This window comes from Hibiscus syriacus, unplaced genomic scaffold, assembly GCF_006381635.1.
Source record: "Hibiscus syriacus cultivar Baekdansim isolate YM2019G1 unplaced genomic scaffold, ASM638163v2 tig00110318_pilon, whole genome shotgun sequence".
NCBI classification, from domain to species: Eukaryota; Viridiplantae; Streptophyta; class Magnoliopsida; order Malvales; family Malvaceae; genus Hibiscus; species Hibiscus syriacus.
Window position 1 is genome coordinate 1,177,124 of NW_024062677.1, and position 15,192 is coordinate 1,192,315.

The following is a 15,192-nucleotide window of genomic DNA, read 5'->3' on the forward strand; positions in this document are numbered from 1 at the left end:
GACTCTCTTACAGTTGTTTCTTCAACACACTCTTTTCTTTTGAAAGTATCTTCACCTGATGTTTGCTCTGCTTGAGCTCTTCTTTACTTTCTCCAGCTTCTCTCTTTAGACTTGTTACCTCTTTCCTCCACTCAGCGAGTGATTTACTCAAGTTAGCGGCCATCTAAGCTTTTACAATTCGTTAATAAGATAATTAGAAATCATCAAAGTCCAATCTGAGTTGTTTTTCTACTTTTCAATTTGATCAGCTCGACTTTTTTTATGTCAATTTCTACTCCCTTTTGGTATACATCATCCTCCAACTTTTGTAATGTTTATTTCCATTGCTTTCTTTCAGCCTCAAAATCATGATTGGTTAGCTCTAGTGGGATGGTACAACTCTCAGATGTTCTTCCATGGGTTGGGTATTTTTTGGATTAACCATTGGGATATTATCATTAACTCGATTACTTCTCCCTTGCTCGTATTCTTATGACAGCTTTAGATCAAAAGTGAAGAGATTTACTCGACGAGTCTGCTTCTATGCATCATCAACCCCTTTGACTTATTCTTGTATTGTTCTCCCTTGAATGTAAACTCTGACCCAGATAAATCCCACGTTACAGGAATAAACTGCCTCGACCCATATTGCCTGGAAACTAACAGATGTGTATATCCTACGGAACCCCATATGTCTGGCAAACGAACCCAATCTCTCTCCCTACAATTGTAGAGTATGTCTGAAGAGATATTCCATAAAGCACGCCACAATATGTCTCTATCTCGTATATCTTTGAAGATGACCATCCATTTTTCCTCAGTGAAACCCCCAGGCCATTCTCGGGAAAAGAAATCTTTTAAAGGCGAAACCCTTCTAGGAACACTCGATCGGGTGTCCTCTCGACGTGTTTGAAATGATTGAGAATCCAAAATAGAAAAAATGGTGTGCATCCTATGAAGTGTCATTCTCCCTCTCGTCTACAAAAGTTTAAAGAACGGAAAGTCTCGGCTAGAATAGCTGGAACAGGATCCACATGACTATTTAATCTTTCGAATAAATCAACAACTGACACATCAACATGCCCCAAGAACTTTGGGAATATGACTAGCCTATAAATACCCAAAGTAAACAAGTCAATCTTCTTTCTCTTATCGAGATGACGATCAATTACTTCTCTCAGAGTGGTCCAAGTAATGCACTCACTATCTCGTTTCTTCTTGATACTTCTAACGATTCATTCTTCACTTATTACATTCATCAAAAGTAGTTTCTTTTTGAAAGAATGAGTGTTTGGTGGCTTGGTGTACACCCTGTCTACTTGGAATCTTGGACAACGAACCAATGTATAGTACTCCTCTATGGTAGGTGTTAGATCCACTCGACCAAAAGTAAAGAAACTGTAGGTGGGGTTCCAGAATTACGCAAAAGCTCTAAACAAATTTCGGTCAAGTGGGACACTTAGGAGATAGGAGATGTCACCATAGAGCTGATATAACAACTGTTTCCCATCTACCCCAGATATCTTTTAGCTCACTCAAATAATTTTGACGAACATTGATGTGGGCATAACCAATCAAATCTTACACGTAACCAGGCGGCAAGCTATCTCCATTTTTAAGTTGTGACTGCTAGGACCATCTCAGAACATCTGCATTATCTTCTACCTCTTTTTGGACCCTTCGTTCTATATTACTAGCCTTCTATATGTATATCGATCACGGATCAATACAATAGAATGAGAATGAATAGTATAATGTAAAAAATAAAATAAAATAAAAAGGCAAAAGAAAATTAGTTTGTAATCATAAAGAAATTAATTGGGCATAATATAATTAGTCAATAAAACCTAGCCTGACATGTAGGCTACCCAATCATGCTTTAGCATATCCTACCTAAACACGATTTCTACCCCCGTGCTTTGTTTAACATAAAAATCCTAACCTCATGCCATTTAGTTCGCAATCTTATTCGTAAAAAAAACCTAACCACTTGATCTTTAGTTCTCATACATTTATTCGTAAAGCAAATCAAAATTATACTACAAAAATTAAAAGACTCAAAAGAGAGATTTTCTTTATGTACTCTCCTCGTGTGATTCTTAAGGTTTGGGTTTGGCCTTGTATAGGTTTGGGTCCTAGGTTCACTATATGTTGGGTTCATTTCTAAAGTAAAAGGTTCTCAAAATTTCGTTGTCGGTGCCCCCTTGGGCTGCTAGACCCTCAATCTTGGCCCATCACAGGCTTTCAGATCAAGTTCAATTTGAGGTAACACGCCTCCTTGTGTCCATACGGAGGTGAAAACCATCATGAGGACCATAAGGCGTGAGCCCCATAAGCGATTCACTATCCCATACGGAGGTGAAAACCACACGAGGGAGTAGTTTCTCACTCCTACTTAAATAGGACGGAATGGGGGTTTTAGCTCACGTTATGATAATGCAAGTGCACAGTGTGTGAGGAAAAGATAAAAACACACAAAACTCATTTCTCAATTCCCTTTAAGACACATTTAAACTGAAAACATTAGCAAACAAATCAGTCTAACTATTTAGTGGTTAATCAAATTGCAAACAAAAAATTATTTAAACCAAACAAATGATCAAAAACCAAATTAGAATGAACTTGAAATTTTCATTGCAAAGACAATTAATTAATTAACTATCGGCCTGACTCTCTAAAAAAAGTCTCTAGCATAATCGTCAAGCTGTCGAAACAATTTATTTCTTTAAAAACATCACAAATTTAATTTTTAATTAGAAGTGATTTTAAAAAAAATCATCTCGATTAATTTGATGATTCCTTTTAAAGTAAAAAAAAGTTCGAGGAGTCGCCACCAATCTTTGATTAGGGTGTGATTGGGCACCCAAAATGTTTTGTCATTTTAATAATATTTAATTTTAAAAATTATTAAAACAACGTTTTAAGGTCTGCATACCAAAAAAATTGAGTTCATGAGTCGATTTCGCGTAGGGAAGGATTAGCACCCCACATCGCCCTAAATTGGTACCTAATTGATTAATTAATTGTCTTTGCAATGAAATCTACAAGTTCGAGTTTAATTTAATTCAAGATCCCTTCAAATAATATTCTTTAAATTTTAGGACGAAAAACGATAATATTTAATTATTTTCTATCGAGAAGAAACCTCTCATACCTTAAAGAAGTCAATTCTTACTCCAATTGAAATAGAGAAATATTACAACTCCATTCTAAAATTCATTATTAATTTAAATGCATGAATGATAATAAAATAAAGTAAATTAAATTAAAAATTACCAATCCTATTAAAAAGAAGAAGGACAATCGATTATTTAAAGAAGTCGAGATCAGACCTTTTATAAGTTCTAACGATCTTTTCTCGAAGAATTTAAATAGACGAACATTTCTTTTTCTCTCGTTCCTAAATTTTAGGTGCGGTCAAATTTTAAGGTTTCACTTGATGGGATATATTTTCATTTTAAAATTATCAGAAGTAAATTTCTCATACATTAATACAGTCACTCCACGATGACCTTAAGATGAAAGGGTATTACCCTTAGTCCAATTATTTGGATCGAGTCAAGTGATGTTTATGAGGGTATCATACATAGCATGCAACAATGACATATCTATTAGAAAGATGACATTAAAAAAGTAGATCTACATATCAAGGCAAATGCAATATATATATATATATATATATATATATATATATATATTTAGGGAAATGTCGAGGATTAATAATATTTGAACTTAATTATGAAAATATATTCTATAATCATGTTAAAGTAACATATAATAAATATCTCTAATACTAAGTAATGAGATAATTGAAAGAAAATGCCTAATTCATCATATTTTAAAAGAATTGAAAAGAAAATATATAAAAAAAAAGCTAGAACAAAATAAGTATACACATGCGCACGTATTTAGATCATTTGGGCACAAACAAACTCGCGCATATATGCATTCATATATACCTATATATAAAATATACCATATTATATACACCATGCACACATGCGCAAATATATATATATATATATATATATATTAATGGATTTAAATACAAATAACGTATTCAAGAGGGGATCAAACAGGGGATATTGAAGATTAAAAGGGTTTGACAAACCTCTGACACAAAACTAGGAAAAATAGCAAGATCAAGGACTTAATTGGCTAATTAAACAAACAGAGGTCATAAAACGCAAAAATCATACATTTTCATGCATTAGACTGAAATGAAAAGCATTAAAATGTTATGCCAAATGTATAAAGCAGCTAAAACTTAAAATTACATAACACAGGACCAAAGTGCATCACGCATAGAACTTGATGGCAAGATCATAAATTTTAAAAGTCACGAAACATGGACCAAAATGCATTAAAACAAAAAATGGTGGGGTTTACATAGAAAATAATCCATCCCCAGGAACTGAAATGGGTACCTCTTACCTTAGATGAAACAGTGTCGTTTTGGCGCTTGAACAAATATAACATTTTAGGCATAAAATCTAACCCTAACCCATTTACAACCCTTTTATTTCCTAACACCACCCCCTCTCGGTCGTTCTCTCTTTCACTCTCACATCCCTTGATTTTTTTCATTCTTTTACCCCTTCTTCACAAAATCAAATGGCCACCATGGCCATCGCCGCATGCGAGCTCCGATGAGGGACCGAACGGAGTCTAATGACTCTCTCTCATAACCCAAAACCACTCCAGGAAACCCAAAGAATCGACCACCTCCAGCTCCTAAATCACTCGACCAAGGCTAGGGAAATGAAGGGTTTACCTTCGACTCAACGGCGTCTAAATCCCAGGGGACGGGCGATAATGTTTTTCGGACCGAAAAGGTGAGATTCTTCTTCTTTGACGTCTCTCCCTTTTTTTAATGACTTGGTTGCTCGGTCATACAAAGGATTCTCTTTTTTCGTTCTTTTTCGTCGCTTTCAATTGGTTATGTTGGATCTTCAGAGGGAGATTCCCCCACTTGTTTTTTTGTTTGGTTTATCCTCTCGGTTCCTCTCGAATTTTTGCTATCCCCCTCTTTTTTGGCTGCTACGTTGTATATATGATCTTTGTTGGTTTTTCCTCCTTATGTTGCTGCTCGTAACCCCTCTAAAAGGAGAGAGAATACTGATATTTTTTGTCCTCTTTTTAACATACCCTTTTTTTCATGTATGAGTTCTCGTCGATTTTTCTGCGTGGCTTCATCCAACAGCTCCTGGGAATTCAGTGGTCCTTTTTGGAGCCTTTAGGCGAGTAGCCTTCTACAAATCTGTTACTGTTATGGCAGGGGGCACGACAGACTCGCACTGGCTCGGGTACACTAAGGAGGGTTGCGATGATGGCATCGTGGTATGTGAGAGACCAAACAGACGCGATCTGAACCGTTGGCGCCCCTTCAATCCGACGTTGACATTCTTTGGCGGTGGTGGTGGCAGCTCTTTAGGGTAAAACCCTGGTTCTTGTTGCATGTGGGCCGTTTGATCTTATCAGATCCAACGGCGGACCCGCGACTGCGTATGCTTCTTTTCCTAGGGTTATAAGAACCCTAATTTTAAGTTTAATCTAGACCGTCAAATTGGTTATCAGATCTAACGGTTCGGATGGCGAGTGTCTTCTCCTCCAAACCCTAATTGGGACTTAGGCTGCTACTGGGCCTCCAACCAAATTGGACAACTTGCCTTTGGGTCTACTTGTAACATTCGGGCCTGTAACTGAAAATTATAAGAATTAAATGTCAGTTTCAAATTTCAACAGTCATTTCACATATGTAATATATATATGATCCTATAACCACTGGCGTATATATTTATAATAATAAATAATAATAACTAATAATTTTCTTATATTATTAACACTAACTAATGATGATAATTAATAATGATATACACATACATAGACATACATGCGAGACAATATATATATAACTAGTAATTACTCATAATACTAGTGAAAGTATAATATATGAACCTATGTATTTTGCTTATATAATATGCATATGATATGTATATAATCAAATACCCAAACCAATAATTTGAACTAACTAACGATATGTATATAAACACAAACAAAAACTCGAATGGAACTCCCGAGCAAAATGAGCATCTACACTCGGTCTTAAAACTCGTGAGTTTAAAATTTTCAAGTTCAATTCAAACTCGAAACCATTAATGAAGCTCGATAAGGCTCGAAATAAAAAAATTAAACTTAACTTGGTTGAAGTTCAAATTCGAATTTTAAATACATGAAAATTTTATATTGTATTTAAAAAAATCAACATATAAATGTTAATATTATTAATAATGTAATTTCTAAAAAATAAAATTTTAATATATTATTTTGTTCGAGTTGCTCGCGAGCTTTTTGAGTTGAGTATTAAGTAGCTTGTTTCGGCTCGTTAAAAATTCAAGTCAAGTTCAAGCTTGAGTCGTGGCCATTCGAATCAAATATTTATCAAATTTTAATCGAGTTGATCTCGAGTAACTCACAATCTGTCTCGTCTTATTTACAACCTTACTCATCTTTCAAGTTGGCTTCAAATCCTGAAACATTGCATCCCACCTGATCTCTTCATCACCATTTAACCAACGTCCATCTTCACCATCCCATACCATTTTCGTCTCCTCCTCCTTTTGATGCTCAAAATCCACCGGACTTAAAGGTCTCTCAAGCCTACCCCCAGGCTCTGGTGGAACCACTAGGGGATGAGCCCCATTTGTGATAATCAGCCGCCCTTGTGCGCCACCCGTCATCATCGTCTTCTTTCTCTTAAACATTGCATTTGCAACATCTTTCCATTTATTACCATACGATCCAATTCCTGACCTAATCCTTTTCGTTGTCTTGACTGCCAACACAAGCCTCGACATTGGTCTTGAACGATTGATGAGTGCTTTGTTTTTTATAGCAAACTTGAGGATTTCCAACCTGCGTTTAGCTATTGATATGCCCATGCTTTGTAAAAACTCGTGGTTGAAGAAAACTATGTCTTCTTCTTCAAGCTCGTTGTGGGAGAAGGAAATGGCGTACTCATCAACGAGGGACGAGTGAAGGCCTGTTTTTGACAGCCAAGAAAACCAGTCCATTCCCATTGATAATATCAACACTCGTTTTTCATCCCATTTTTAATATTATTATTATTTTCAGGGTTTACAAACCCAAACAGGGTCCAATTACAACTCAAGACATGGGCCCAATTACAAGCAAACCTGGCCCGGTATCTAAAAAAAATTTAAGGTTTCCAAACCCTAACCCACTCTACTGTTGTTGTCTCAGCTGCCTAGTCCTAGGCCACCTTCATTTACACTAATCTCCTGCCACCATCATCTGCACCAACACTTCACGCCACCTTCACTGCCACCAACACACAGCAAACAAAAAATAAGGATCAAATCAGTGATGATGATTTTTTACTTGATGTATGTAATGACGAAACCAAAAAAAAACAACAATGTAAAAGGGGGAGACCATCCCCCATTTCGAAAGAAAAAAAAAAGAGGAACATTTCAGAGAAAATAAATTTTGTTTTCGGTTCTTTCCTTTTTCATTCGAAACGCGTTACTTTATTTTCTTTTATCAATAATAGAGTAAAAAAGGAGGAAGAAGAGAGAACGTTACCTTCAGCTGGAGGCTTTGCCGACGTTCGGAGCCTCCATTGCCATATTCAAACGGTGAGGAGTGCCCGATGAAGGAGAGCAACATACTTTGGAATGGGCCCGATCCAACGGCGGACAGTAGCAATCGGAGCCCGGGAAAGCCAAAGGGTCTCAACCATTTTCAAGACGATAAAGCCCCCTTCACGAAAAACGGACCCTAGATCTGAGATGATGGGTTCGAGGTGAATCTCAGGGTAAACTTTGGTGGCCATCGACGACGGTGGCCGGTAGCGACAGGCGACAACCAAACGGTCGATGAGGGGCCAACTTTTTAGAGAGAAACGAGAGCTTCTCTCTCTAAACTCTAAAAAATGAGAAAATTAAAAAATTGTATTTAAAGAAAACTTTAGGGGGAAATTGCACTTAGGTTTCCTTAAGTTATTCGTGTTTTTGCAAAATGGTCATATGTAGGGACTAGAGGTGGGTATACGGCCTACCCGTCTGTTTAGCCCGCGGGTTTTGATAGTGCGGGCTTAAACGGAGCAGTTTAAAAAGCCCGCAATCATAAACGGTTTTGAATTCTAGGGCCCGCGGCCCGTCCATTTAACTTGCGAGTTAAACGGGCTTACCTGCGGCCCGTTAAATAAAAATAATTTTAAATGCAATAAAAAATAATGTTCTAACTTGCTACACCTTTAAAAATGATACAGTAACTTGAAAAGAAAGGTAGCACCGTCAAAAAAATAAATAATATTTAAATTTTATTTTAAATAACCGAAAATGATTATAAAATAATATTTTTAAATTTTTTAATCATTAATATATATATATAACGATATAATTACTTAAACTCAAATTAAAAAATTAATATTCACTTATATCACCAAATTGAAAAACAAATAAAACAATAAACATATTATACTTTTATAAAACACGGTTATTCAATGTTATAATATGAAGACACATAAGTGTTTGCAAGCAGAAATTCAAACAGAAAAATTCAACAAAGTCAAACATTATACAAATCTAACAAATTTTCTTTTGTAAAAGCCTTTAAAAGTTGAAAAGTATGTTTTCAATTTTTTCTTTTACTTTTCTTTCTTATTTTTAATCCAAATATTATGTGTCATGTATTATATTATTAAAATATCACGTGACTTTTTATAATTAAAGAACGAAATGGATAACATACTTCATGAAAAAAATAAAGGTCAAAATTAAATAAAAAAACTTTAAATACCAAAGTGATAATGATGTAAATTTTATAAGACTAAAATACTATATAAATCTTTTAATTTTTATTTTTAAAAATGAAGAATAATTTGATACATTGTAAATGAAAAAAAAAATCAAACAGCGGTAGAATTATGACAAATGCCCTAATAAATTTAAGAACTATAATGGTTATAAGTAACATCATATTTATATGTAATTTATTTTCTTTTTCTATAAAATTCTTTAAGTTTATTTTCTCTAAAATTTTATAAATTTTAAATTAAGCGGACTATTGCGAGCTTCGCAGGCTACCCGCGCTTATACCCATTAAACCCTCGGGTTTAACGGTCCGGGCTAAAAAACCCGCAGTTTAAACGAGCTTCAGTTTTTGATGTCCAAAACCCGCACAGGTCGCGGGTTAAACAGGTAGCCCGCGGGCCTTAGCCCATATCCCCACCTCTAGTAGGGACCTATTTTATAATTTACCAACTTTCATGTATTCTTTTTATTTTTTGGTTTAATTTCTATTTAGTCCCCCTAACTTTAGTGTGTTTTTGCATGTTAGTCACATGTATGGACTTTTTTGTAATTTACCCACTTTTATGCATGATATATATTTTTAGGCTTATTTTTTGTTTCGTCCCTCATATTTATGTGTGTTTTTACATTTTGGTTATGTGTAGTGACTATTTAATTTTATTAAATGCTTATGGACTGATTTAGTAATTTCCTTTTTTTATTTCGAATGTAGGTTTTAGGCTAGGAAAAAAGGAATATTTAGTAAATAGCCCCTGTATTTTCTGCATGTTTGTCTTTCGAACCATAATATGTCTTTTTATTTATTTTAATTTGGCCATGCAATTTTAGTTTATTTTAATTTAGCCCCCGCGTTTTATTTATTTTTATTCTTTTTAATTTTAGCACTCAATATTAAAAATGCTCATTTAAGTCACTTTTATACTTTATTTTATTTTAATTTTGACATGATGGTTTGATTGTTAATATTTTAGTCCTATTTTCATTTTATTTTAATTTTTGCATGTTGCTTTCAAGTTAGTTCATTTTAGTTCTTAATTAATTTTGCATGATACCCTCATAAGCATCTCTTGACTCGAATCAAAATAAATTGACTAAGGGTAATATTCGTTCATTTTAATATTGTCGTAAAGTGATTGTCTTAACATATAAGAAAGTTACTTTCGATAATTTTAAAATGAAAGTATATCCCATTTAGTGACAAGAATTAAATCGAATCCATTTTAAAATTCGGGATTGGGAAAAAGATCATGTTCTTTTAATTAAATTCACCAAGAAAAGATTGTTAGATTGAAAAAAGAACGTTTCTACATTATTATGATATATCGATATAACTTAATATCACATCAAATTTCAAGATTAGTTGGTGGAGGTGAAGCGTGTATGGAGGAAAGCGAATTTAATGACGGATCAATTGGCAACGATGGCGCGCGGATCACCGGTTGATGACAAAGCTCTCGATGACACATTTAATTGGCCACTTAATTCGTTACAAACGAATTGTCTGGCCAGCTCAGTTGGTAGAGCGTAAGGCTCTTAACCTTGTGGTCGTGGGATCGAGTCTCATGCTGGGTAATTCATAATTTACTTAATTTGTTACAACATGAATCTACTTCTATTTCATAAATTATTTTTTAATGTTCAGTTTAACCCAAAAAATTAAGATTAATTTACTTTGCAAAGTCTTTTAACATTTATTTTTGTAAGCAAACGTTATCCTATCTATAATATTATGTGTTCTCTTTTTCTAAAAATAAAATTATGTATTTTCACAAAAGTGATTTAAATTCATATATAATAATATATAGTTAAATGAGAGAGATTTAAAGGTGTGTTTGATGTATATTGTTATTGAGTTAGAGTTGTCTCATGTGATCGAGAGTGATGATGTTAATGTTGTTCATCAGTTGGTGTAGCGTCAACTTGAGTCGATAGTTCATTTTCATTTGCAAGAGACTCAAACTCGTGCTACACATTTATTTATTCATTCATTTTTTTGCACATGATACGCCTAACTGTATTGTTAATATTATACTATTTTGGTTTAATGAAATATATGTGTTTTCTTTCAAAGAGAGAGAATGATGTGTTTGACCCATTGCCGGTTATAATGGATTGACAAATACAACAAATTTCCTTCCCCATGAACATGATAGGACAATATGTCCATAGCTCGTCAAAGCCAACAACCATCAATTTTTCATGACTTAGAAAAACAAACATTTTGGAAGCTCTCTATGTATTTCAACTCATATTTAATTTTAATCAGAATGATAAATATTTTTTAATTATTTTTGTATTAGTGTAATTATATATCGTACAAGATGTATAATTTTATTTTTTTAATAAAATTCATATTAGTTTCATATTTTTTTTATCTTCTTTTCCTTTCTTTAATTTTGGTCTAATATGTGCTCATATAGTCGTCACGTTGATAAAAGGTGTGTTCTACAAGATGTGTTTTCAATTGTGCTTTTCATGTAATGTGTTTTTATTTTACGAGATAAAAAAATATTAATTTAAAAAATTGTTTAAAATAAGTATTATTTTATGTATTAACTTCTTTTATGATATTTAGGTAAAAATTTCCATGCATTTTATATAAATAATTAAAATACAAAAAAGACCAACAAACATAAAAATGAATAGGGTAAATTACACACTTACTGAACTTTAATCTCTCTCCTATTTCACTCACCAAACTTTTAATTTTTCAATTTACTCACTAAACTTTACACATTGATTTTTTTTTTGTCAATCTGCCGTTAAACTTGTAACACCATTATGACGTGGAATACATAATTGATTTCATGGATTATTTTATTATTTTTTCATATGACATGTCATAACTTTATTAATATAGGATTATAATAAAAATAAATTTAAAAATACTAAATTTTACACTAACCCTAAATCTCAAATTATAACCGCCACCCTACCCTCACCTTCTCGCCGGCGGCTCATCATGGTTATATAGAATCTCATATTTGAACGAACTCTGGATAGTCATTGAATGTGAGTAAACATGTAAGTTACTCAATTTGATTTTGCAATGTGAAGTGAGAAACCCGAACTCCAATAACCACATTGTGCTCGCGAGACACAAACAAAAACAATGGAATTAGAGATGCATTAGAAACAGTGTAGCAATCACCACTGCAATTTTAGAAGGGCATTCATTGTTTGCATTAGAAATGCATGTTGAATTCAAAAGCACCAAATTACGAAACAATGTAGTAATGGAGAAAGGAAAGAAGAAGAAAAGGAGGAATGGGAGCCACCGTCCGTCATTACCTATCCCACAGGTATGGTCATCGATGAGTCACCGTCCACCGGTGAGAGTGTGAAGCTGTCAATTCTATCTCCTTCTTCAGGCTCTTCTCCTTTTCACGGTATAATTTTAGGGTTAGGGATTTTGATCCCTAAATGTTTATATTGAACCAAACAAAATTATTTTATTATTTATTAAAAATATAATATGGCCAATCTGATGTGGCCCTTGTAATATTAAAAATTTCACATCATGCGGTTGTTATTGAGTAAACGGTCGAGTGATAAAAAAAATTCAATGTATAAAGTTTAGTGATTAAATTAAAAAAATTAAAAGTATAATGAGTGAAATAAGAGAGAGTAAAGTTCAATGACTAAGGATGTAATTTACCCAAATGAATAATTTAAGTAAGCCCATAGTTTCGGGGTCCCAATCCCATTACGTAGTCTGTCTAAATCTCAAGATATATTAACGATAAATTAGGTAATGCCAAACATGATGCAATTTCTCGTCATAAACTCTTTGTACTTTTTCCAATAATAGGCGATGGATTGGATTGGCCAACTATATAAAAAGACTAATTTTTATATTGTCTTTCTCGTGATTTTGGAATTTTTTTATTTTATTTACATAATTAAAAGTCTTCCTAATTTTACTTTTTACAGTTGTTGGTCCATTTATAACTAGGGTAATTCTATATATTTGGTTACATTTTTTTTCCATATAAAATAGATTTTTTTTAAAATATTCATATAAAATAGATGGTAACCCACAAATATACTATTTTTTCTATTTTACTATTCTTTTTAAAATTATTATAAAAATAGCATTTCATTGATCACTAATGTATTAATATATTGGTTCATAATACTATTAATATAGTAAATGAAAAATCTTTGATCTTCTATAGAGGGAAAAATGAATTTGATAGGTTGAAGCAACAGAGTGTACAAAAATGATGTGAACCATAAATTCTCAAACTTGCTTTAAAGAGACCATATCTATTAGGAATGAATTTTAAGCCTAACCATATTTCTTTGTCGACATTTGCTAATTTTTAAAATTAGAAACCCTTTATATTTACCATTTTATTCGAAAAATACCCCTAATTATTATTATTGACCAGCTTTTAGAAACTTTAATAAAGTAATTTGTTCCTATCTCTTCTCTGCTTTCTTTCATGTTCAATAAAATATATGAACAATTTTATTTTTCATTATATTATCTTGTTCGTCAACAGTGGATGCATTGAATATATACATCATATAAATAGATGTTTATTTACATAAGGTTTACACGACGGTATCAAGGGTTAAATTTAAGGGTGATTATTTAGATCGTAAACTTGGATATTTGTAGATATTCGACATATATTTTATAGATTTAGATTGTCATAATCATTTTTTTAAACAATTTATATTTTAAAAAAATATGACTTTATTTAATAAAAATTAGGATTTTGAATTAATTTGAATAGGAGTCATCATCGACCTTTGGGTTAGATAGGTTGAATACCTAAAAACGTCTTTTAAAACAATTTTAAGAATAATCGTTTTAAGACAAAAATCGGTTTGCGTTATCAAATATTCATTTTTTGGATCCCGGAGTTGATTACGCGTAGGGAAGTATTAACACCCCATAGCGCCCAAAAATTGGTACTTAGTCGCTTACATATTATCGCGGTGGTGAAAATTATAAATCGATTATAAAGTTAGAATACGATTCATTTATTAAAGTTTAATTAATTTGCTTCGAATAGGGAAAATCCTTTAATTCGAAAAGAAATATCGAGATTTGCTTATCCTCCGACGAGAAGGCTATATCTTCTATTTCTTGTCTAAAAAGATTATTCTCTCCTCGATTTATCAAAAAAATGCAAAACCAATATAAATTGAATATCAACATTTGCATAAAATAAATTACTATTTAAAAACATGCATTGCATCATTTGAATTAAATAAAAACGAATTAATTAGCACTTTTTTAAAAATAAACTCGATTTATTTTGAGTTCACATTTCGTTCGAATGTCGTATCGGATCACACTACTTCGACCAAGCAGTGCTTTCCACGCTCATTCTACGCCAAGTGTTCTCAAAAACATTTGGAGTATAATGAAATCTTACCAAGTATTAATATCGAATATAAGAGTAGTTGCAACTTGAACAAATGATGATTAAAACATGGGTTATATTAATATATAAAAGGACTACTATATTTAAAATAAAAAAAATAAATGACCAAATTAGAATGAAACAAAATGAAAAGTCAAAAATAAAAATAATTAAAAGCAGGAAACAATGATGACCAAGATGCATAGATTAAAACTACAACATCAGATTTATAAATAAAATAACAAAGCATAACCCATTAGCGACTAAAATGGAATAAATAGAAAGTAAATTGCAATAATTAAAGGTCTGAAATTAAAGTACCAAAAAATTAAAGAGCAAAAGTAAAAAGACAGAAAATTAAAGTAATGAAATTAAAGGACTGAAATTAAATAAAGATAATAAAAGGCATAATATTAAATAACTAAAATAAAATACAATAAAAATAAAATGTTAGTGTCGAATTTTTATTATTTATCCCGGACCGTAAATAATGTGAGTTGTACTCCAGGGCGGGTCGGCTCAATGTCGTACATGGTTCGAACATAAAATAAAATTAAACAAATAAATAAAAGGTTAGCGGTTAGTGGTTAGCAGATAGAAATGTTAATTGTTAGAAGAGACAGTGTTTAGTGGTTAGTAGTTAGAAATGTTAGCTGTTAAAAATGATAGTGGTTAGCAGAGTACGAACCATAATAATATTGATAGTACCCCGGATCGGGTCACCACAAGGTCGAATCGAATAATTCAAACAAATAAATAAAAATTAAAAATAGTTAGGAGTTAATAGAGTCTGTACCATAATAATGTGGATCGTAGCCCGGATCGGGTCACCACAAGATCGTATAAACATTCGAATATTAATAAGCAATAATTATTAAAGAATTAGTGCCCAAAATAAAATAAAATAAAATCAGCAAACTAACTTAAAATAAACAGAAAAGCATAGTGGTGAGTAAAATAGAAATTAATAGAAAGATATGTCAAATTTGAAACAA

The 15,192-nt window shown here is 32.4% G+C and overlaps 1 protein-coding gene and 1 long non-coding RNA gene across 2 annotated transcripts; one reads left to right on the top strand and one right to left on the bottom strand.

Moving 5' to 3' along the window:
- Positions 1–4,491: 4,491 nt before the first annotated feature.
- Positions 4,492–5,727, top strand: LOC120117092. Its single transcript, XR_005515601.1, has 2 exons — positions 4,492–4,814; positions 5,258–5,727. It is a non-coding gene; the product is annotated as an uncharacterized LOC120117092 (long non-coding RNA).
- Positions 5,728–6,491: 764 nt separating this feature from the next.
- Positions 6,492–7,058, bottom strand: LOC120117021. The gene has a single exon (XM_039137369.1). It carries the CDS (start codon positions 7,056–7,058, stop codon positions 6,492–6,494), a length of 567 nt encoding a protein of 188 aa, XP_038993300.1.
- Between the last annotated feature and the right edge of the window lie 8,134 nt (positions 7,059–15,192).

What these genes read in the sequence shown, in the direction of transcription:
- LOC120117021 (XM_039137369.1), bottom strand. Translation starts at nt 7,058, where the DNA reads ATGGGAATGGACTGGTTTTCTTGGCTGTCAAAAACAGGCCTTCACTCG.